This window comes from Polychytrium aggregatum, assembly GCF_025602895.1.
Source record: "Polychytrium aggregatum strain JEL109 chromosome Unknown BJ171scaffold_161, whole genome shotgun sequence".
Lineage (NCBI taxonomy): Eukaryota > Fungi > Chytridiomycota > Chytridiomycetes > Polychytriales > Polychytrium > Polychytrium aggregatum.
The window spans coordinates 24,354-47,443 of NW_026516363.1; the positions used below are offsets into that span (position 1 = coordinate 24,354).

The 23,090-nt window shown below is 52.8% G+C and overlaps 5 protein-coding genes across 5 annotated transcripts; 2 read left to right on the plus strand and 3 right to left on the minus strand.

Annotated features, from left to right (window-relative positions):
• Positions 1–309: 309 nt before the first annotated feature.
• Positions 310–3,681, minus strand: BJ171DRAFT_617273 (uncharacterized protein; the record flags this gene model as incomplete). The annotated part of the gene is made up of 11 exons (XM_053115372.1): positions 310–395; positions 646–777; positions 845–964; positions 1,304–1,351; positions 1,460–1,531; positions 1,645–2,067; positions 2,104–2,469; positions 2,682–2,798; positions 2,901–3,002; positions 3,096–3,205; positions 3,614–3,681. The coding sequence occupies 11 exons, from the start codon at positions 3,679–3,681 to the stop codon at positions 310–312; spliced, it is 1,644 nt and encodes a 547-aa protein (XP_052961550.1).
• A 991-nt stretch (positions 3,682–4,672) lies between these two features.
• BJ171DRAFT_617276 (Alpha/Beta hydrolase protein) lies at positions 4,673–6,485 on the minus strand (the record flags this gene model as incomplete). Its single annotated transcript, XM_053115373.1, has 3 exons — positions 4,673–5,115; positions 5,339–5,978; positions 6,066–6,485. Coding segments are annotated over 3 exons (1,428 nt in total), but the record flags the coding sequence as incomplete, so codon positions are not given.
• A 1,361-nt stretch (positions 6,486–7,846) lies between these two features.
• On the minus strand, positions 7,847–11,238 carry BJ171DRAFT_544168 (peptidyl-prolyl cis-trans isomerase CWC27). Its single transcript, XM_053112999.1, has 11 exons — positions 11,042–11,238; positions 10,827–10,865; positions 10,590–10,639; positions 10,355–10,431; positions 10,220–10,257; positions 10,069–10,125; positions 9,746–9,838; positions 9,437–9,660; positions 8,951–9,322; positions 8,388–8,834; positions 7,847–8,256 (listed from the first exon to the last, which is right to left on the minus strand). The coding sequence occupies exons 1-11, from the start codon at positions 11,081–11,083 to the stop codon at positions 8,169–8,171; spliced, it is 1,527 nt and encodes a 508-aa protein (XP_052961552.1). The 5' UTR covers positions 11,084–11,238; the 3' UTR covers positions 7,847–8,168.
• Positions 11,239–11,258: 20 nt separating this feature from the next.
• On the plus strand, positions 11,259–13,889 carry BJ171DRAFT_451762 (alpha-2-glucosyltransferase Alg10). The gene is made up of 7 exons (XM_053108216.1): positions 11,259–11,601; positions 11,790–12,123; positions 12,387–12,540; positions 12,645–12,921; positions 13,042–13,101; positions 13,216–13,358; positions 13,527–13,889. Exons 1-7 carry the CDS (start codon positions 11,396–11,398, stop codon positions 13,787–13,789), a joined length of 1,437 nt encoding a protein of 478 aa, XP_052961553.1. The 5' UTR covers positions 11,259–11,395; the 3' UTR covers positions 13,790–13,889.
• An 8,142-nt stretch (positions 13,890–22,031) lies between these two features.
• BJ171DRAFT_544217 (ciliary BBSome complex subunit 2) lies at positions 22,032–23,046 on the plus strand. The gene is made up of 4 exons (XM_053113000.1): positions 22,032–22,167; positions 22,282–22,532; positions 22,611–22,759; positions 22,896–23,046. The coding sequence occupies exons 1-4, from the start codon at positions 22,075–22,077 to the stop codon at positions 22,997–22,999; spliced, it is 597 nt and encodes a 198-aa protein (XP_052961554.1). The 5' UTR covers positions 22,032–22,074; the 3' UTR covers positions 23,000–23,046.
• The last annotated feature ends 44 nt before the right edge of the window (positions 23,047–23,090 follow it).

Consider the following 23,090-nt stretch of genomic DNA (forward strand, 5'->3'; position numbering starts at 1 on the left):
TCGCTGATCTGTGTCAGACCGGTCGTCAGTGGTACACAATCTTGAAAAGTCGTTAGCGGAGACTTCGGGTCGCTGCCTGTCGCCTCAGTCCACTTGCACTCAATGGTCCTGTTCTGCACTGAATGGCAGTTGTGATTGGTGGCGGTGGTAACGATGGTGCTCGAACTACTCAAATTATTGAGCAAAGGTGCGGTCTCCTGGGAGTGAATGCATTACCTCTCGAACTGCATCAAGTCGTATAATCAAAGGTTTGATCTATGGCTTTTGTGAACAATGGATCTGTGTGTATTTCTCCCAAGAATGAGATGATTAATGCAGGATATCCAGCTGCACTGTCGACGCTATCTTGAGCCGGACGGTGACTGACTTTGTCAAGATGATCATGCTTTTTGAAGCTATCCCCAGTCTAGGGCGATACGCTCCCAACAGTCAGCGATATCAAAGTACTGTCGGTGGTTTGTTTTGCCTGGCGAAGAGCCCACCAATCAACACTTACGCATTAGTGGTGGTGACGGGGCGATTAAGCAGAGGTGTTTCTATCGGGATAGACGAGAGTATCCAGATGCCCTAATACCGTGCGCCGTATGATATCCTGTGCGTCCACCTCTCCAGTGGAAATTTAGTCCGACCCTTATGATGACTTACGTGCATACACTGCGAGCTTTTTATAGCACGAGCGCGCATTGGTCGATATGATCTCATTGCCTGAAAACATATGCTGCTTGAAGAGCGAAATTGGTCCTGCTTTCACAATTTCGTCCGCATAGTCGTCGGAATCTGAAGGCCAGCAAGCTGTTACTGAGCGATCAGCAATATCACGACCAGGTTCGAGTCGCAGACTTACCCGTTAGCTTGCTGAGCATGAGCAGCAATTGTTCAAGATGCGACAGATGGTACGTGCGTAGTCCACTGACTAGAAACTGAACGAATGTAGCTGACGCCATGCGTTTTGCATTATTCGGATCTAGGGATGCAGAGTCAGATGATTCTGCTTGGCTCTATAAGCCCAAGACTTTGATGACGCAATTCACTATTTGAACTCCCAGATGCACTTGGGTCCACCGATCCAGATAACATGCATACGACTATACGGAGCCCCACGCACCCAGACCCCCTTTCGTCGAACCGGTGCAGGCGAAGGGTCTTTCACCGTACCCTCTCTTGCATTTGCTGTGGTGGCCGACTTTCAGGGACGAACTCGTCGAAACCTCATCATATAATCCTCGGACTACCTGCACGCAAGATTTGCGGCACCTGCAATACCGACAGTGCTGACCGATGCCGGCAAATGACTTCATCCTACCTTCGATTAACACTCGGAGTATCCCCAGGACTGCCATGAAGATCGGTTCTGGGCAGCAAACAGGAGTACGGCAGCCACATTGATTTAGTAATTGGGTACAGTGCGCAATTCGATTCTTTGAATTTCCGGCGCGCTCAGTGTTGTGGTTGATCCTACCATCTTCGCGGAAAGCGACTCCAGCCCCAACGAGCTCTTCGATGATGTATCCAAAGAGCTCCGACGACAAGCCTACCAATTCAGATGCAATTAGTTCGGTCGATTATCACCGAAGGACACGGCCACGTATCTATCAAAGGATAACACGCCCTCTTGTTTGCTGGTACATCAAGCAAAGTTTCAACCTGGCCGAGTTGACAGAGTCTTCTTGAGTTGGGCGAGGATAGTCATTTTCTCATCACGATCAGCGGCCATCCCTGGGATGATAAAGGGCACTCGCAGGGCGAGTTTTGAAATCAAGATAGACAGCTCGCGTTCGATCATTTGGGCCCTCTTTTGACCATCGATATCCTCAAGTCGGCGATCCAAATCGATTGTCAATGTCGGTTTCTGGGTAGGTGTTGTCAAGACTAGCGACTGTGCCAGCCCAGGTACGCTTGCTTTGGGGGTAGGCACAACGATCTCCAATAGAGCCTTGTGCATCGTTTTCTTTGGGAGTTTCGGCGTGAGCGAGTCGCTGAGTTGACTCCTCAGTGCCTTTGGTAGCTTGAGGACTGAAGCTAATTTGATGAGCTCTGAGAGGCGTACGATTGCTTCCTCGAACCGAACTTGGTGCGGCACATCATGAATGTATGTCAGCTTACGAATCAGTGTTGCCTTTGCTTCTGCCAGCTGATCAATCATTTGGTTGCGATCAACTGATGTCTGTAGCCACTGTTCCCGGATCACTTTTTGAATCGTCTCAAAGATGCTTTTGCTATCGCCAGACTCTACTACCGCCAGGGCTTTGATCATTTTCTGTGGGCCGTGCGCCTCCAGAAAATACCGCGGGAACTGTTCTTTAAGCGGATCGAGCAAACAAAGAGGAGGGTTGAGAGATTGATCGTGCTCATGCTCTGCTTGGCTTCTACCACACAAAGTCTGACTCAAGCCGTGCGACAGTATCATGACCTTCTTGAGTGGTAATACTATGTCGTTGCTCGCTATTCCCAGGTATCTCTGGGGATGACCTACTATGCGTTGCGAGAGTAGCCAACAGATCCCAGAAGTCTGAACTTTCTCCAGCGTTCGAAAGGGTTGATTCCCAGCGACTGATGAGCGAAAAGATGCCCTGACTCCGACAGAAAAGATCCAACGCTTGTTCTACAGTGTAGTGGCAGAATAGTTGAGCTTTTACAAATATGCTGGATCGCAGAGTGGCCATCGTATGATTGGAGCCTACCGTCCTTCACCACATGGAGGATGGCGCGATAGACTTCATTTCCACTGCCCTGCTCGAGGATCTTGATGACTGCAGTATTGAGTATTTCGCGATCCAGCTCACGGATTTCGCCGATTTCTTGATGACATAGGGGTATTTTTTCGTTGTTCAGACACAGATGGCGATGTGAATTCAGGCATCTGTTTCCGCACTAAGATCTGCAAGGCTACACCGGCTCACCATTCAGCGAATCGAGCACAAACTTGGCCAAATCCTCGCGCCAAACGGCAAAGCAGCTGTTGATGCACCGAAACAAAGGATTGATCATATCCTTGGGCAGTCCTGTCCAAGTAACTCAGTAAATATTCCTGCTGGCAGCATCGGCGCGATCAAAGGCTCACGCGAGTCGACTGGGGACTGAGGACTGGACCTCACCTATGCCTCCGATGCGGATGATGAAAACGATGCGGCGATCCAGCTCGCCGCCGTCAAGAGGCGGAAAGTTGTCAAAATACTTCAGGACCTTCAGAATCCAGTGGGCCCCCCTGAGATCGATACGTTGATATTCCAGCGATTATATTCAGTGTGGTCAGCCGCGCGCTACGTTCAGCTGTGCGATTACACTTGCGACACTCAACTGGATATTGTCTCGGGAGAGACTGCAGAGGAGCGCGTGAGACGACAGAAACATGAAGGCATCGTGTGTGATTTGCCGATTCTTTGAGACGGCAAGGACCTCGAGCAAGGGTGAGGTAGAAGAAACCGAATCCGAGGAGAGCGAAAAGATACGACCCGCTCTGCATCGCAGCCGCACGACAAAGCGGTGGATTAGTTGTCGTCCAGAGCAAGCATCGTTGGCCTCCGGGTTGCGCTGGAGCACGATCAAGCCCCGGCCCTGGCGATGACGCCGACGATGGCGACTCGCCTTGAGAATGGCTTGCGGAACCCCTTACATCGTTGACGACCCTAGTCCCTGAGAGCCGAGGCAGGCAATGCTGTCTCTAAATGATATCGATGCCATGCTTGCTGCACTCTGCCACACCGATCCAGATCTCCCTTCCAAATTGAACTGGGATGCCACGGATATGTGGATTGACCGCGTGCTTATTGATGATGAATGCTGGTTGCTTGACCGACGGCGCGCAATGCGGCTGATTTCACTTGGTTCCAAGAACGTGATATCTCCTCGCTCCAATCGAACACGCAGTTCTGTGGCAGCCAATGACCAATAGGCCCTTTGAAAGCAAAACCGATCACTTTCCCAGCTTCACAGAGGAGATCGTGGATCGCCCCTGGTCTCCATAATCGCCATGCACTCAGCGATCATGTTGCACACTGCATTAGCATCGCAATAAAAACGGAACACCCGGATTTTGGTGGTTGGTGAATGTTATCACTCAACTCGCGCGCTGGCCATGACCATTCAGTGATGCGTTTCTGGATCTGAATCAAGGGTGCTGTCTCGCCCAGATGGCTCCCCGCAAGCGAAAGACACCTCCCAGGCGACCAAGCGGATCCAGAGTGTCCACAAGGTCCTTGGTCTGCAGCAATGGATGAGCACTGGACAAACAGCTGTACTTTAGCCTGACCCGGCGACGGCAATTCAAGCGACTCGATCACCAGGTGTGCTCACATTGCCAGGAAGCCAAGCGACTCGGGAAGGCCGAGCACCTTGATATCGACACACCATGGAACTGTCCAGAGAGTCGAATGCATCCACCACACTCACACATCGAGCGGATGCACCACACTCACACATCGAGGCATCAATGTCAGTCGATCGTCGCCACAGGAGATTGACCGAGTGTATTCAAGATCATGCTTCCCAAACCAACGAAATCAAAGAGATTGCCAACCAGGACGGGAACAACCACGCGGCTTGCTCCCTGGAGCCCACGGAAGCTCAGCAGTCATGTGTCGCCGATGCCAGAAAGTGACTGTTCCGTTTCCTTCTGGATTGACTGTAGCGTCGCAGTTCCACACAGTATGACAGCTGGCATTTCAGCATTGCAATACAGAGCGATGGATGGGCGTGTATCCAGGGCCAGAAAGAAAAAATCTGTTCCTGGCTCAAAACAATAGGACTTTTACGATTGGGCAATTTCTTCACGAATACTAATGTTGCCGTTAAATCGAACGCCATTGGATACTAGAACGTTGCTCCCTGATTCCGAGACACCGCCTTCGTTCCTGAGGGTAGTCCAGCTCTGGTGTAATGTTGGTCTTCGCTCGCCGCGACCTCTCCTGACGGCTTCATAGATCTGCTGCGGCGAAATCCATGACACGGTCCGCAGTGTCCCGGATGATTGAGCCACTCGATCGGGAATCTCGTCAGTGTCTGTCATCTGGCTTGGTGTTTCTATCGAGCTCCCGTAATCATTCAGGAGACCCAAGATTGCCGGAAAGACAGCTTTCTCGATGCCAACACCCCATAGGAAATGTACATGTTCATATTCTGATCGACGTGAACCAAAATTAGTGCGCGAGTTGACCTAAGGCGTCGTCGATTCTTTGCTACGTCATATTTCCTGCACATCGATATTAGTCGACTCCGATGGTATCTAGGGCTCAAAATAGTCCTGTTCGCAACACCCGCTCGTTGGAACTTGTGGGACATCCCCAACATGTGACCAAGACCAGCCTATATCGTCGGTGATTATTGCTCAAATCTGACATACCTTCGACCCGGAGGCAGAACACAGTGGTCGGTGCCTCCTTGAGAACATATTTCATGTCGGCGAGCGTGTCCTGGCCGCCGTAGAATAGCGCGATCGGTGTTCTAATATTTTCTGTCGGGAACTTTGGGACAATATGGCCACGGAGTACTGAAATAGGAGCACTTGTCCTTCCCTGGCGGACAAAGACCTCGGGACTTTCGTCGTACATCTGGAAACGGCCCGTGCGCATGATCTGGAACCAGTGGACAACGCACTTGACGGAGGTGTAGGAGTAAAGGTGCTGGTAGGCGACTTCTTTGTGGTTGATGAAGGCCGATTTCCATCCAAACAGGAACCAGACACATTGGTCGATAAACGAGGCGTAGTACCTTGACGTCATCACCGACTGCCAGAAGACACATGAAGGAATCAGCGACTTTCGCCCAAAGAGCAGATAGATAATCTCGGGCGAGGTGTTGATGAAGGAGAATAGCGACCGATTGGTGAGTGCCGGGGGCTTGGTGACCGGGGCCAGTCCAATAAAGAGGTGGATGCACTGGTTGAGCTGAGGCGACATGGCGAGTGCCGCGAGCCCTTGGGCCGAGCCTTGGGAAAAGCCGATATAGGCCAGCGACGCTGCGCCTGTTTGAGATAATATGTACTTGGGCGACAGAAAGAAGCCGGCAGATACAGTCAGCATGCAGGCGCTGTCGTTCGAATCGCTTCTCCCGCCAGTTTGTGCACTTACCTTGACTGAGTTGGGCACATCGTAGCAAACCAGGTGATCGATAGAAAAGTCCCAGAATCGGCTCTCGGTGAACTTGAGGGTTGTGTGCTTGCACGAGTACTTGTTGCCTCTCGAGTTGCCCAGCCAGACGTCGAAGCCGGCGTCGGCAAGCACCATCGGCAGGCTCAGCGACCGATCCGGCAAACATACCCAAACCTCTGAGCACATCAGTAGCCCGTGCCAGAAGAGCACAACTGGGCGACGATCGGCGCCTTCGTCCCCATGGAGTTCCGGCCCTGGGCGCGGCTCGCCATCGAGAACGTCGACAGAGCCCAGCATGTCGCTCTGGCGCGATTCTCTGGATGGTCGAGGGATTCGATGGAGGGCGATGATATATCCATCATCGGTGGTGACATAGTGCGCCTCGAACGGATAGCCCCTTTGTTGGTCGATGTACCAAGCAGAGTTGTGGTAAGCCGACGCCGACGTCCGTGAATACGACCTGCCTCAGGCGATGGGCACAGCCAGCGGCCTACCAGTGGCGAACAAACTGCTCGGTGGTGCCGTTTTCGTTAAAGGGTCGCCGATCCGAGGGATATGGGATCTTGCTGTCCTTGGATTGATGGCCTGGATAACGCGATCGCCGTTCGGGGGCTGGCGAGTGCGTCGGCAGGATGCGGGCCAGGAGGCCGATGAGGACTTGGATCGGTAACAGCGGGACCACCAGTCGAACAAGCGGCTCGATGATCAGGAGGGAGAAGGCGAGGCACAGTCGCCCGTAGTCGCCCAGCGAGAGGCGGCCGAGGATAGGCACGCTTGAAAGCATATCGATCTCGAACTGTGAGGACGAGGCAGCTCGTGCAAAGTGATGCCGGACAAACGAGTTCTGGGGTCGGGTTGCCGCCTTTTTCTGAGTCTCGGACGCACGCCCATACTCCCGCAGGGTCAAGATAAGGTTGACGATCGTCACTCCATTGCACTGATCTACTGCTTTCCGATCCACCTTTGGTTCCATGGCGGTCTCTGAATTTGGTGCGTCCGAGTAGAGCCGATACAATAGTGATCCATCGATCCCATGCCAAATGAGCAAGGGATAAAGCCAATCGTGGGGACTGGACAGCGACCCAATGTCTCCGCCACGATCATATTTTATTCACAGTCTTGAGAACAGTATGCATTCAATTCCTTTGGACAGCTTCGTGCAAAGTGTGGCTTCTCGACGTCCAGAGAGTGGAGTTACAGTCAATCCAGAAGGAAACGGGACAGTCACTTTCTGGCATCGGCGACACATGACTGCTGAGCTTCCGTGGGCTCCAGGGAGCAAGCCGCGTGGTTGTTCCCGTCCTGGTTGGCAATCTCTTTGATTTCGTTGGTTTGGGAAGCATGATCTTGAATACACTCGGTCAATCTCCTGTGGCGACGATCGACTGACATTGATGCCTCGATGTGTGAGTGTGGTGCATCCGCTCGATGTGTGAGTGTGGTGGATGCATTCGACTCTCTGGACAGTTCCATGGTGTGTCGATATCAAGGTGCTCGGCCTTCCCGAGTCGCTTGGCTTCCTGGCAATGTGAGCACACCTGGTGATCGAGTCGCTTGAATTGCCGTCGCCGGGTCAGGCTAAAGTACAGCTGTTTGTCCAGTGCTCATCCATTGCTGCAGACCAAGGACCTTGTGGACACTCTGGATCCGCTTGGTCGCCTGGGAGGTGTCTTTCGCTTGCGGGGAGCCATCTGGGCGAGACAGCACCCTTGATTCAGATCCAGAAACGCATCACTGAATGGTCATGGCCAGCGCGCGAGTTGAGTGATAACATTCACCAACCACCAAAATCCGGGTGTCCCGTTTTTATTGGATTGGCTGTAAGCAACGGTAGCAGCGGTAACAACGGTGGTGACGAGTCCGTGACTTCTGATTGACGAGTCGTTTCATGTCAATTTTGACGAAGCGGCAATCCAGATGCTCAGCCGTTTCTGTTCGTTGTCCACTGCAGCCACGATCGGGCTTGGCTGGCACACGGCGGGATCGAACGCATGTAGATTCAGGCATCAGTCAACCACACTTCTGCCTCAATATCACCAGGCGATTGGACGGTATATTATCCTCACTCGGAAGCAGCACTGTCTAGACCCTTGAGTTTCTTGGCGGCTTCTCTGTATCCCGGCTCGATCGCTGCGGCTCCTTGGCTCTGGGCTTGCGCTGTGCATCGCCGCTGGTAAGTGGGAAGAAAGATCGATCAGAAACATATTACCTGAGTCGGGCTGAGGGCAGTTGTAGCTCACCCCGATGCATGCATCTAATACATAAACTGCAAGGCTGCTCGAAACGTGCCGTTTTACCAACCTCTGAAGCTCAGCCCGGGGATCAAACACTGCATAGTCATCAACTTTGGGCTCATAGACGTTGGCGGCCTCCCGTGCAAACTTTAGCTGATGGGCCATCCAACCAACATCATCGCCTTCGTCGTCATCGGCACTATAGCATGATTTGCAGTTTCGAAGCCCATGCAATCGGCACTCATCCTGCCGGCCGTTTTCATTGCGAGGAGAGGAAGCAGGTGCATCGGAATTGCGGAGCTTCAGCCGGAATGCCTCCAATGTCTTGAGCACATCGCCTTCATTGCCCTTCCGTCTGAGGCTACTGGTGCCTCCATACTGCGATCGAAAGGCATCGACAAAGGATGATCCTTTCTTGGAACTACCCTTGCTCAAGCCTTCGGAAGATTCTTTGGAACTGCCAATCCCGCGGATCTCCTTCGTGAGCTGGGTCAACTCGCTTTGAAGACTCATCCTGATATGCAACACGTGGAAATAATACAACATGTCCGATTAGCAGCAACTCGTTGGATAATCCTCTTTGCTTTGCCGTGCGTCTATGTTGGGCTGCAAGTCTCCATTCTGGATTACATTTTAGCCTTGGACCCAAAGGCGACTGGGGATCCGACAGAGCTTTCAGTTTTTGGACGCTTTGGCCGATGGCGGACGGCTTCGCTCTCTCCCTCGCTATCATAATCGGATGCGCTACTATGACCATCACTACTACCGGGACGGCGATTTGATGATTTGAGCTGATTGGCACGGGCAGGTGTCGCGACCGAGTGTTCTGTTCTTGCATCGGATAACTGGGGTGCCTTCAGCTCATCGGAACTGATGGCAGACTGAGGTCTCAAGCGCGGATCATCCGTGAGAGCATCGTGGCTACTAGTGACCTTTTTAAAACCGGGGCTGGCATCGGCCTGCACTTCTTCCTCTTCGCCGAAGGAGAGAAGCTTCAGATTCCTAAATGCCGTGGAAGTCACTGTGCAATTAGCGCCTGCTCTACATGCACCATGCGTCGAGCAAGGCCAAGTTAAAGATGGTGCTTGCCGTCTATTCTCGTATCTATCATCTTACTTTTTGACCTTGGGCTTTTTGATTTCCGTTCGTCGTTGCGCCTCCAGTCTCTCGGCAGCAAGTTTGGCGGCTTTTTCGGCTGCGGTAGTGCGAGGAATGATGTCGTCAAAGGGGTTCGAGAGTATCGATGTGGACCGAATGACGACGTCGTAGATTGGCCGCTCATCATCGTTGACCTCGGACTCGCCGATCTTGAGTAGGTTGTAAATGGTGTCGCCAACTACCTGTTGTAGGCGAGAGGGTTGTGAGTGTCGGTCGCAGGGCCGTTGATCAGGGTTCAGTAGCTCGAGCAGGCACGGGAAGAAATACCTTGCCAAAGATAGTGTTCTTCTTATTGAGCTCCTCAGTCTTGTCCAGAGTGAAGAAAAACTGGGTCTGATTTGTGTTTGGTCCGGTGTTGGCCTAGGTGTGCAAGATCATCAGCGGCATTAGGCAATTGGATCGGTTGATCTAGTGATCTGGTGATCTGGTGCGAGCCCCTCCACGAACTGTACATCTGCACCATTCATCATGGAGCAGCCCAGACCAACCATCAGCTACCAAGCCGTCTTCCACTCAAGAGTTACAAGCAAACGAAATACAATCCATATACCAATTCGGTGACAACCACACCTGATCCACGCAGGACTCACCATCGCCAGGAGACCTCGGTGACTGAATCTCAACCGGGAATGGAACTCATCTGGAAACTGGGTCAGATGAAGGGAGTGATAATCAGTGAAGGTACGAGCGATAGACGCTATACGATAAAGGAAGGTGAGCTGTCAAGCTTCTGTGTCTTACCGGCGATCCGTATATGGACTCTCCACCATTGCCCGTTCCTGCAAGCGATCAGATCTATCTTAATACGTGGAGGTGGGAGGGGAAATCCATGGAGCTTCTAGGATTATTTGCGATCATGGCGGCAAGAGCGGGTACCTGTAGGATCGCCTCCTTGGACAATAAAGTCCTTGACAACTCTGTGGATGATGGTGCCGTCGTAATAGCCCTCCATGCTGTCCAAGCTCAGGTTAGCTTGATGAAATGGTGGGACGTCTTATGATATTCGAGCAGGAATTCCAGTCGGACGGTGGCTTCTCTCTAACACCTCATAATCAGTCGTGGTTTGACATTTCGCTGAGTCCGCGCTCTATCCACCGTTCGGGTCGCTCACCATAGCTGAACAAAGTTTCGGCATGCCTTGGGCGTTTCTTTGGGCCACAACTACTCGCGATGATGGTGGTATGATATAAATCGACACGATCAGTGCGTCAGTGGCTATGGCGACGAGACACCGGATGAAGCGACGTTGAGCTTTGATGAAACCAATCCACAGGGAAACTTATAGGTTCGTCGAAAGCGGCTTTTGGTCCGAAGATCGCGAGACTTGTTACGGTGGACCTATCCTTACCTCGATCTCCAGATCGCCGGAGGATGTGTGAATGATGACCTGTGACGCAGAGTGGCGTAGTTCGTCAAAATCAGTTCCGCATTCCGGCTGAAACATCTATCTGGCAGATTTTGCAAATGGGTGCGGCCACCGACTGGCCACGGTCTGGTTGTTCAGCCGGCGTGCGAGGAGGTTGGTCAGGTTGCAAATGGCTGGCCAGCGACGGCAAAGCAGACCTTGCCCTTGGTCGGAGGCTCCGTGGCGTATGCGCTGCTCATATCTGTCTCGATGCAGCAGTATCGGATCGATCGATCGGTAGGAGCGGCGCTGCCTTGGCGAGTATGGCAGAGGGCTCTGGACGGCGCGAGATCGATGCAAGCACGAAGCCGGCAGGATCGGTGGGCCGCCAGGACAGAACCAGACCCGCGAGCCGATGCACTGCGCGCCGGTTCTTCCTCCCTCTCATCTCCCTTCGCTGCATCGACGGCCCAGACGATCCAGCCCGACGGATATCCCCCCATCCGCTGAAACGAGTGGCGCTCCCACCCGCCAAACCCTGTGCAAGACCCCGTGCATATCGCCGTTCCAGCATGGCCCCGTCTCTCAGCGACCGGAGTAGCGCTCTGCTCGTTGCAACGGCCGTCGTCTTGGCCGCATCTTCGTCGCTCTTCCGGGTGTGGAACTCGGTCCTGTCCTCAAACTACATGGATGAGATCTTTCATGTCCCCCAGGCGCAGTCCTATTGTCGCGGTCGTTTCTTGGAGTACGATCCCAAGCTGACGACTCCTCCCGGACTGTAAGTGTGTCCTGATTTCCGTCGTCCTTGGATCTGCCGTTTTGCAGCCAGCCTTCCCCGCACCAGCATCGTCTCGGCCGGCTCTGCGAGGACGTGGCTGCAAACCTCTTGCTCTTCGTGGTCTTTGGTTTTGCAATCGCACCACCCGGCCGTATCTAATCTGTTGCTCCCTTGACACCGGACCCCAGGTATGCGATTTCGTTCGTGGTTCTCAAGGCCGTTTCGGTGTTCAAGTCCGGGGTGTCATCTGTGGCTCATCCCATCGAGGACTCCCTTTGCTCGACGAGCACCCTTCGCTCCGTCAACCTTGTTTTCTCGGTCGTATTGATTCCAGTATTGAAGGGCTTGCTGGATAGCATCCATGGAAGACACCGCATCAATACTGCCGGCGCCATCGCAATCGCACTGTTCCCGGTGGCTTTCTTCTTCAACTTCATGTACTATACCGACACTGGATCGACGCTCTTCGTGCTGCTGTCGCTCCTCTATGCCCTACGCAAGAAAACAATCGCCAGTGCAGCGGTAAGCTCTTGTCATGTCCTCAATCCAGACTTTGATGCACAGCTATGCATGACTACTTGCGACCGGCACCTCTTCAAGATGAGTGGTTCAGGCGCGGTAGACGAACGGGCACATATGCGGGGAATAGAGAAAACGGACGCATATGTCAAATGAACATATATGAGGAATACGCCCTTCGATCATTCCGGGCCCCTCGGAAAGGAATGAAGGTCTCCGCGCTCCAAAGTTTCTCGGCGAGACTGACTTACCATCGCTGTTTTTAGGCCAGCTTGATTGCATGTACCTTTCGGCAGACAAACATCGTTTGGATGATGTTCATCCTGGCTCAAGTCGTCCGATCTCTTCTTGCTGAGAAAGCCGACGCGACCACAAGGGCGCAGGTTCTTGATGTCAGGATTCACGAGCTAAAGACCGTCGGTGAGCGCAGATGTGGCCCCTGATGCCGTTTTTGAGTTTGGCTCCTTGGATGGTATGATATTTCATTATATGGCGAACTAATGTGGGGCTGCTGTACATTGCAGGCTCGGCTGTATTGTTCTTGCGTCGTCTCTTTGCTCTGGCCACGGCGAATCTAGGCTATATTCTCCTCCGAACCTGGCCTTATCTTGTTGTGCTCAAGCTGTTCGTTGCTTTCCTGGTCTGGAATGGAGGGATTGCCCTGGGCGACAAGGATCACCACATCATGAGCATTCACGTTCCTCAACTCTACTACTTTTGCGGCTTCACGCTGTTCTTCTCCCTTGCAACATCAAGAGTCTTGCAGCGCATCCAAACCATTCCCAGGTTCATCAATATCTGGTAATTGCTGCTGCTTCTTTCTAAAATGCTTGCGCCATAATCCGATCCCTACATCACATGCAGTCCCAAGAGCGGTGGTGGCTCTCAAGGGTGTAACGCTCTTCCATACTCTCATCACAGGTCCCTTTTCTGGATCGGCGTCGGTGTTGTAGTGATGGCCTGGACTATTCAAAAGTTCACGTAAGATTCAATATGTCGAGAGCAAGTCGTGGTTCTTGGGCACGGCGCGTTGGTGGGATGGCCACGAGATCGCTGCTGATTAAGTACTTTCTCTGTCAAATCAACGGAATTTAGGATTGAGCACCCCTTCCTCTTGGCAGACAACCGCCACCTTACATTCTACGTCTGGAAGAACATTTACAGGCTCCACCCTCAAGTGCGGTATCTCCTAATACCGGCATACCTGTTTTCGGGCGGTGTTGTACTTGGAAACTTGGGTAAGCACTTTTATTGTGTAAAGAACTTTGGGACAAATAGTATATGTTGGCTCTGCCATGGCCAAGCGACGGTTTGCTTGCGCGAGCTTCCCAATGTCTGCATATATGGGCTCTACTGACGCCCATCGACGTCCGGCTCGGCTCTGACGATCGGATTCAATCCTGTAGCCCAACGACAGTCAACTATATGCGTTCTGGCGTTTTCTGTGGCTGTCGCAATCACGCTGATCCCGTCTCCTCTCCTCGAGTTCCGCTACTTTATCATTCCCTTCATCCTATATCGGCTTCATATTGAGAGACCGTCCCGACCAGCCCTGATAGCCGAGGTGCTCATGGCCGGACTGATCAACCTGGCAACCATTGCTCTTTTCTTGGGATATACGTTTGAGTGGCCGAGCGAGCCTGGTGTCAAGCAGCGATTCATGTGGTAGAGACGCTCGAGATCTGAAATATAGACGCAGATGCGGAAAGAATCGAGGGATGCACATCATCATTGGAGCCGCGACGGAACTGAGACATGGCGATCCGTAGACCGCACGATCGTCGGTCGTGCGATTGGTACAATTTATTCAGAAAAAAACGGGACAATATAGCCGTTTCCATGAACATGTAGTATGTGCTGTGCTTGCGTCAAGCAAAGCCACAAGAAATAAAACAGATCACTTTGGCAGCCTCCGAGTGAAGACCGCCGGTCGCTCTCCGATCTCCACAATCGACTTGCACACTGCGATCATGTTGCGCGCCGCATTGACGTCGCGATTCCACACTGTCCGGCAGCTGGGATTCTTGCAGCTCCTGACAAAGTGGGAATTCGCAACACTGGGCGCATCGAGTCCTTCCAACCGAACTGGCTCCAGGCACTTGGAGCACACTTGCGAGGTGTTGAACTCGTTCGTCGAGACTACCTTGACGCTTCCATGATGGTGATTGGGACGGCGTCGGTGGTGCTCGAATTGCTCAAAGTACTGAGCAAACCGCTGCCTCCTCGGGCTGGATGCATATCCCTTGCCCTGCCGCCATGACGCATTGCCAAAGGCGATCACCACATCAGTCCGTATCGGGGCGTGCTTCAGGACGGCCTTGCACATCTTGTCGACGGCCACTTGGCGCCTCTTGTGGCCCGTGAAGCGATGGTGACGGGCCTTCTTGCCAAGGTGGAAATCGAGCTGCACTCGCAGCTCCGGTCGCAGGACATGGGTGAGATGGACCTTGAAAGCCTCCGAGAACGACACCTTGGGCGAGGGGGTGGTCGACATCCAGGTCTCGATGCTGAGTCGATACTTCATGATATTGTGCCACTTGGTGTTGGACTTGTGGCCACACATTTGCTGGTAGTGGCCATTCGAGAATGAGACCACCTCGTCTTGGTGACCCGGTGCTTGGATGACCGCCGTGAAGATGGAGCCGACTCCAGGATCGATGCCAATCCAAGTGGTGCGATCGGGGTCTGGGTTGCCAATGTGGGCCTGGATACGCTGCTCGGCAGACGGAGGAGGCTCGATGGTCTCGGTGCGATCGGTTCGACGCACAAACTTGACGAGACCGATGGTGCATCCAATGCCATCGGTGCTGATCTCGTAGTTGAACAGCTTGTGATTGATATCCCGGTCACGGAAGAGGGAACTACGCAGCTTGAAGCAACTGCGCCAGAGACGATCCTGGTTGTTGACACCGTCCTCACCTTCTTCCTTGAGCATGTCCCTGGTGAGTCCAAGGCGCTTCTTTGGACCAAGGAGCTCCCAGAGAGTGACCGTGTCAATCTTGACATACTTGGCCTTTGTAGTGCATAGAGGGACCATCGTGCACACGGCCGGAGGAGTGTCGACGGCGAGCTGCTTGAGTGCCCACTTGATCCTGGATGCCAGCTTGTTGATCTTGGACTTGGTGGTGCCGAGCTCAGACTTGGCCTTGGTGAACCTCTTGTCGTCGGAGGGAATGCCTTGGGTAGTGAGCTCGTCCAGCTTGGCCTGGCGCTGCAGCTCGGTGACTCGGAGGGCGGGCATGTCACAGTCGATCCACTTGTGGACATCGTCCTGCATCTTGTCTCGGGCGAGGATTCCCACATGGTGTGAGAGGCGGTGGAGGGCCCGGAAGCGGTCCTGGTCGTTGCTGTACCGAAACTCGTCCAGGACGTGGCCAAAGTCTGGATAGAGGAACTCGAGATCGGCCTTGGGTGGAGTCTGCCCTGGTTTCTCGAAGAGCTCGAGACAGGCCTCGATGGCTTCGTGCTTGTGCTTGTTGGCTGGGAATACAGCAGCACAGAAGCGGCGAAGGAGTCGCCAGTAGGCCAGGTCGAGGTGGGTGGTGCAGTTGGTGGCATAGGCATTGACAGCCAGTGTGAGAAGCTGACTGTGAGCACCATCAGGCAGACGAGGGGCCGGAGGCAGGTCTGCGTGCCGAGTGGACTGGTAGATGCCAAAGGAAGCGACCAACTGCTTGTTGTATTTCTCATTGTCCCCGGTCGGCGAGAGGGCATCGGCCTGGACGATCTTGAAGCATTGGCGGATGAAAGCAGGGGTGGACTTGGAGATGACGGGGACGGGAAGATCCTGCTCGATGCACCGGAGGATGTGCAGGTTGAGCAGCCTGGATGCCTCGAACTGGATCTGGGTCATGGCCTCGACGGTGGCCTGGATCTTGTCGCGGAGAGCGGGATTGAGACAACAGCCATCCATCGTCTGCTTGAAGCAGCTGTATTGAGGGGCGGATGACCTTCCATCCACGAGTGGGACGACAGAACTCTTGAGGGGCCGGTAGTTGGGACACTTGTTGGTGTTGCAACGTTCGTGATCGGTGCCATCGCACTTGGGACATCGCTTGCCGGTACTCGAGGAAGTAGATGGACCAGGCTCGGTGGGATCGACATCCATTGGATCTGCAGAAGCAGTGGTGGTGAGCGACGGAGCAACAGACGAACAAGCATGCGTGGGATCAGAATACGAACCAGAGACAGGCTCCGACTGTGACTTGGCTTTCTTGGGCCTGGGTGGCCGAGGCTGGCCATCACCGGTACCCTTGCGCTTCGGAGGCATGGGGGCAGAGGATGCTGGATGCCTGCCAGTGGTACTGGTCAGAGCAGAGACTTTCTTTATCGTACAATAGCGCGATGATCCGATCAAGGCGAGATGAGGGAAGAAAGCAGCAGGACGAAGGTGTGGCATTTATACCCGAGAGCAGGAGCCCGTCTGCGCGGGCTGGTTGGGGAAGTGACCCTGTTCAAAAATCGCCGAGAGGTTCAAGCCAGGGATGTGAACGCGAAAATGGCGGCGTGATTGGGGAGCTCAACCCCAAATTGGAGGAGCTCAACCCCAAATCGGTGGGGACTCAACCCCAAAGAAGTTCTCGATGGGATTGAAGTCGGGCGAGGCAGGTGGGGTGAAGATCACTGACCATCCTCGGCGCTCGATGCAGTCCAGGACAGCCCTTGTCTTGTGCATGCTGACATTGTCCATCACAATCACAGAGTCGTCTGGGAAGGTCGCTCGCTCAAAGAACTCGACCATCGAGTGTGTCTTGAATGATGTGGGGATGTACATGCGATGCAGCACACCAGAGTGGTTGATGGCAAATGCAGCCGAGACGGACTTGTGTTTCATGTGATTGCACTGGCGAAGCGGAGCACCCTTCGGTGAGTATCCGTAAAGAGGGAAAATGGATCTCCTGATCCCCGTCTCATCGACAAAAACGAATCGTCGTGGGTCGATGGAGCGGACCTGGTCCCTGAACTGTGCCACTCGCTCATCCAGTCGCTTGGACTTGTAGAGGTGTGTTGCCCTCTTGTGTGAGAGACCTGCTCGGTGGATGGCAGTGTGGCAGAGTGAGAGTGATACTTTCCTCTGGAGGATGGACTCGAGCTTGCACCGCAACACAGGACCAGTCTGGAACGGATCCTGTTCAATCAGGGTGCGAATGACTGGACATGCCTGCTCGAAGAAAGTGGATCTGCGAGCTGGGACCCGGGATGGGTCATCCAGCTTGCATCCTCGGTGCCATCGATGGATGGTGCTCTTGGATACACTGAATATGGAGGCAACCTTACGCAGGCTATGGATGAGGGCGTAGTATCGCAATGCGGCGGTGTGAAAGTCGGATGTGTGGCGAATGGTCATGGCCAGCGCGCGATAACATTGGGTAACAAAATATTCGATGAATGGTCAAAATCCCGGGTGTCCCGTTTTTTATTGGATTGCCTGTAATCGGGAAATCCCTCCGCAATGAGGGCGGGAACAGGGCTTGTCAACTTCCGCGCCCTGGGACTTGCTCCTTGCTCATCACCCTTTCCTACAATCGCCACCGATGCTCCTGCCAACGTTCTCCGTAACCCTTCCGAACGCCATCTATCGATACGCAGCGATCGGCCGGTGTAGGTACTTGATCTGTGTCATCGACCGCGGCCGTCATTCGGACTTGCGGCGTGAAAGCAAGCGGCCTCGCCGGCTTTGGGCCAGTGCTTCATGATCGACCGCGCGTGGGCGGACGACTTGCGAATGGCGTCTAACGATCGGTTGTGCCGCATATCACCCTGCGCCGGTAAAGTTGATGGTGCACACTCAACGCTATGCTATGCAAGCTCGTCGCACCAGCTCTGTTTTTTCAACCTCGGGTCCGCCACGTCTGTGGCAACCTTTGGGGCCAGCGAGATCGCCATCCGCCCGAGCCATACGTGGACTCTGCAGGATGGTCGTGAAGGAACCCTGGATCTTGCAAGCGAATGTATTGGCTTGGTGGCTGCACCAGACCCACGGGATCAAAGCAGTCCCACTAGTTCTCGTCGCGACATACTTGTGATTGCTACCCGGACATCGTTGTGGATGTAAGCACATGGAGTTTGAGTCGCTAGTAAAGTGGCGATCCAAAGCGCAGCCTGAACGATGGAAGTGGCCGTTGGACAATGGGTTGCCGGGCAGCCTGACATCGGATCCAAATATCGATTTCATATGATCTTCAAAGTTGGGAGGATACCGGGTCGTGCGCGCTGAGGCTCGTTCTCGATAGTAAGCATCTGGTGAAAGCTCTCGATCGAAATGCCGGAACTCACACCTGACACATTTTTCAGATATGATATACATGAAAATCGAGATGTTAGCTTCCGGGACTTGAACACAGGAAGTCGACATCTTTCAGTATCTCTTCATCAGTCCAAGCACTCCCATTGCTTTTTTGTCAGTGGCGAGTGTGGAGTAGAGGTAACATCGGCATTATCGATGTATGGCAGCTGGCCGTAATTTGCTGCGGCTCCCGACTGTTTACCGCAACATTCAAGCCACTGCAGCATGCTCCGAAAGCACTTGTAAAACCGAACAATCCTCCTCTCTGGCTCCAATGACGCAATTGCGCAATGACCCAATGACGCCATGGCCCAATGGCCGAATCTGGATGTCTCATCCGTATTGCATCGTCTCATGATGCAACAAGGCGTTTGATGCACTTGGGCAACCTGCTCACGATATGTCGATTTCAATCGAAAATGCAACATGTTCTCTCCCGTTCAACGTAAGCCGTGTTAGACCTCAACTTTGATAGGGCATTATTCGATGTGTGACGACAGCTTCGTCGAAAGTCTTTCGATTATTGTGGGCCTGGGAGTTTAACTCCTTCGTTGTCTGCGCATAAAGGAAATGCCACTGACTCACCTTCGATGTTGCTGCTGCAGCATCATGAGTTGATTGTCGGTGTACAGGTAATTTGTCTCGTCAAAGAGACAATTGGCCACCAACTTGTTGCACCAAGCGTCCACATTTCCCTCATCAATGCTAGTCAGAGGCATGGACCACAGTGAACTCAAGCTCACTAGCGCTGTTTGCGAACAGGACATTGGTATCAAGTTTTTCCGAAGGAGGGAGTGCGTTCATACAATCCATGAGGCTGAGTCCATCTCTCATTTATGCCCACTAGCCAAGAACACATTCGGGTATCGTGCAACCTCGGTTTCGACATGTTGTTATTATGCACACCCGGCTCTATACATGGCTTTGTTTCGGAGCTGGGAGCAGCGCATAGTTTGCTCAAGCGCTACAACAATGGATGGTCTACCCACGCATCATAACTGATATATGCACTTAAACCGCCTAGGTACGCTCAAATCACCGGGTATGTTGGCGTTTACATCGGTACGCGTCGTGCATGGAGGTTCAAGTCCAAGTTCGAGGTCGTATCCCTGGCAAGGTAAGTCAAGATGGCAGATCGCAGTATTCTTCGCTCATATATCAGCGGAGTTGGCGAGTAGAGCTGCGCATCAATTGCCCCACGGCGCAATGGCCAACCACACGAAGGACTGCGCCTCGAGACGGAGTCATTGACAGAGCCTGTGTGAATATCCCGCGCACGCGGTTCTGTATTCTTCAACATCTTGTTCGACATCTTTTTCAACCCGTCCAATCAGCTATGACGTTGACGACGATAAAATACTGGAGCTCGTAGTAGCATTTGCATCGGGGCATGTGGAGGCCCGCAAGCTGGACACGGGAGCTGTGATCTGGTCCATCGAGGTCCAATATTCAGTGGCATGTCTGCTCAGCGGAGACATTCGGGGCGATGGAAAAACTTGCTTGCTCATCTGCCTCAGCAATGGAGAGGGTTAGTAGCGTGGTATAATGCTCCATCATGCTGCTGGCTCGCTTGGGCTGATGTGCTGGGCTCCGATTCTGAATTCAATGTGATAGCTGATGGCTCTTCTTCCTCGCGGCTCCGATGGTGCTGGGCGAGAGATTTCGCCCAAGCATCTCCGAGTCAAACATCGTCACTTGCTTGGTCAAGTACACACAAATCTCACTAACATCACTCTGTATCACAACCCGGTACTAGTGAAAGGATTCATTTCGGCCGAAGAAGAACTGAAAACGGCTCTATCCAAGAGCACTGATGAGGACGATTTGATCCAGCAGCTCCGGAAAAACAGACAAAAGGTGGAGACCCATTATATCTGAAGTTACCGGGCAAAAATGTGTACTTTATCTATCCGTTTACAGTTGCGGGTCGTGTTTCATCAGATGGGCTTTTAATATCGCCCGAAAGCAGGAGCACGCGTCTTTGGTTGCATCAATCGCCGCTGACCCAAATATCCACCATTTTCAGAATACAGAGGAGGCGCCATATGATAATACTGCCGCCCTTGCTGATCATCGTTTGCGAGGCCATGACGCTGGTTTTCAGCTCAAGAACACAAGCGATATGGATACACCCGGTACCGCTGCTCGCATGCCGCCGGAATCGACTGTCGAGGTCCCTCTCAAAAAACGAAAAATCAAGAAGAAAAGACTTTATTCTAAAGATACCGGCTCACAAGACATTGGCGATGACGCTTTCTTGCAGCAGTTTACTCAAGACGCTGTTATAAGCAGAGGCACAGTCGATTTCACCGATGATCAAGCCGGAGACTGGGACGGTGGCTATATCAACCCAAGTCTCGAAGAAGATCTTCTCACTGAATACAACAATATGACGATTCGTGCACCACGGATGCCGAGCATTGCTTTGATGCCCTTCGATTCACCGAGAGTGTCGCAAAGTGACCAATCCGGCACAAATATCGATGACTCAGAAGCACGGACATCGATTCCCAGCGCCTCTGCTCAGCCAACGACTCCACATCCTGATCAAGCCACTCAGGACACAAGCGAAGCCGACAAAGATTTCACTCTGAGAGGATCGACAGTCCAGCAAATGCATCAATTTGACCGAGGAAATGTAATTGAAGTACAAGAGGCAGAAGCAGAGGAGGTGAAAGTAGTGGCTCATGCCGCCGAGTATCAGATTACATCACAAGCCCTCGATGCTACTGCTCGTAACTGTCTGCCTCAAGATAAGGATCCAAGAACATCAACATTCCCGGGGACTCGCGACATCGGGGAGACGGATCCCCAGGAAGTTTCCGCTTTTCTCAGCGTCGACTGCGCGCGTGGTGTCTTGCTGACGATCCGGGCCATCGATCCCCTTGGTATCTTTGCAGTGGTCGTAGCGGCCCCTTATGGAGTCCTTGTTTCCGGCGAAATTGTTATGTAAGTTTTTTGGATTGATCCGATTGCTCTGGACATTGGCTGTGGCATGGCATCAATGTCTCGAGTTGACAGGAAATGTACATATTCTCACCAAGTTGGTCTCGAATCCATCCTCGCGAATACCCGCCAGACACCCCAAGGACACGGCTGTGCGCCAGAACACCATTCAAGCCCCAATTGTCCTCGAGAGGGACATCGGTGGCAGGCTAGACATTACCACGATTGTCGGCCCTCGATCTGGGCAAGTGTACAAAGTCGCTGTGACCAGCACTGGTCATTGGGACAGAGCAGTCCTTGTTCTGAATGCGCGGCAGGCCGGACTGTTCGATCGAGGGAGCTACACTGATTCATGCCGTTCGTGAAATAGGGCCGTCGAGGAACTGCGTATCGTGGAGTCATCTGTGGAGCTCCCGATCTTCTCTGCATACGCGGCCTATAGCGACGACAGCTGCAAACAGCCGATTCAGGGTCGCCTTCTTCTCGACGTTCCCGGATTATCGTCTTCGGTAAAATGGAAATATGGGGTCCAATAGCATTGTTCATCGAACCTCGAGTCAATGGTGCATGCCTTGCTTGACCACACCAAACCATCGTCGCCAAAGTATTTGTGGCGAGGTGAGGTGGCCTCTTGGTATCGCTATCGTCTCAAATTTGCTAACGTTTCTGATTGCGACTAGGTTTGCCGCTGGATTCAAACCTCCTTTCTTGTACAAGAAGCCATGAACCATACGCGCGACTCGAAATCAATCGAATTTAAGGCGATTGATATTAGGAACAACAGGCCCATCTGCATTGAGTATGTGAACGAAAGGGTGAGTGTATTTACATTGACGGCTGGCTTTCGGAGAGCGTTGTATTACTGTGCCAAGTGGAACCTTCACCACAAGCCAATAATCTCCATATCCACTTTCACTCTCCCAATACAGCTCTCAATCCGATCGGATGATATCAATATCGTTGGGGCTTTGATCCAGAATCTCGTCAGTTTTACTGGATTGCGGGAGGGTCGGTCAACGGTGACATTTCCGAGCGACATTGAGGAGCTGAAGCAAATCATTGAAGCAATCGAATCAATGGATGAGTCCAAAATTCGGGGGTTCACCGAGGTAGCCGACTTGGCAGACCAGGCGAAGCAATTGCTCCTCAGGGCCGAGGATCAACGACAACTCAGGTTTTGGTACGGCTTTTGTGGCTCCGCTTTGATTGTCCACAATTCAGCTGGGTTTTGCAATATTAACCTTAGTGAGCGCTCCAGGGACTCGTCTCGTGGGCTCCACGCTGAGGCTTATGGCCTCAGTCAAGATCTGCTTCGCGAATACAAAAAAAGAGCAGAGGTCTCCAAAGCTAGAGCACTACTCTCAAAGCGTCTCCACGCTGCTATCGAACGGTTCTCGAATTTGCGTGGTGAGTGTACGACTTTCATATCGGCAAATACAATCTATATATGCAAATGGAATGAATGAAGGGGCTTGCACAGTATGGCTTGTGATGCCTGTGGTTAACGTGCTCCTGGCGTATTCTCCTCGGTGCTTCTACTCAGTCGGTTTGGTTCGATCGAAATGGACTCAAGCAGCAGAGGAGCATCTCCGGCTCCGTGAGCTGTCGCACATAGCTCGAATTTGTGCATTTGGCATATCTGAATGAATCCGTGTGCTCCGCTGCACCTGCACGTTGTTTGGGGCGGAGGTGCCTGAGAGTTTATCATCGACGATAACACTCGATAAATAATAGCATC

What these genes read in the sequence shown, in the direction of transcription:
- BJ171DRAFT_544168 (XM_053112999.1), bottom strand. Translation starts at nt 11,083, where the DNA reads ATGAGCAGCGCATACGCCACGGAGCCTCCGACCAAGGGCAAG. An exon ending in CGAAACTTTGTTCAGCTATG is followed by an intron (nt 10,432 to 10,589) that starts GTGAGCGACCCG and finishes GAGCTTGGACAG; the next exon opens with CATGGAGGGCTATTACGACG. An exon ending in AGAACACTATCTTTGGCAAG is followed by an intron (nt 9,661 to 9,745) that starts GTATTTCTTCCC and finishes CGCCTACAACAG; the next exon opens with GTAGTTGGCGACACCATTTA.
- BJ171DRAFT_451762 (XM_053108216.1), top strand. Translation starts at nt 11,396, where the DNA reads ATGGCCCCGTCTCTCAGCGACCGGAGTAGCGCTCTGCTCGTTGCAACG. An exon ending in TCACGAGCTAAAGACCGTCG is followed by an intron (nt 12,541 to 12,644) that starts GTGAGCGCAGAT and finishes TGTACATTGCAG; the next exon opens with GCTCGGCTGTATTGTTCTTG. An exon ending in TGGACTATTCAAAAGTTCAC is followed by an intron (nt 13,102 to 13,215) that starts GTAAGATTCAAT and finishes AACGGAATTTAG; the next exon opens with GATTGAGCACCCCTTCCTCT.
- BJ171DRAFT_544217 (XM_053113000.1), top strand. Translation starts at nt 22,075, where the DNA reads ATGAACCATACGCGCGACTCGAAATCAATCGAATTTAAGGCGATTGAT. An exon ending in TTGAGTATGTGAACGAAAGG is followed by an intron (nt 22,168 to 22,281) that starts GTGAGTGTATTT and finishes CTCCCAATACAG; the next exon opens with CTCTCAATCCGATCGGATGA. An exon ending in ACGGTTCTCGAATTTGCGTG is followed by an intron (nt 22,760 to 22,895) that starts GTGAGTGTACGA and finishes GCTTCTACTCAG; the next exon opens with TCGGTTTGGTTCGATCGAAA.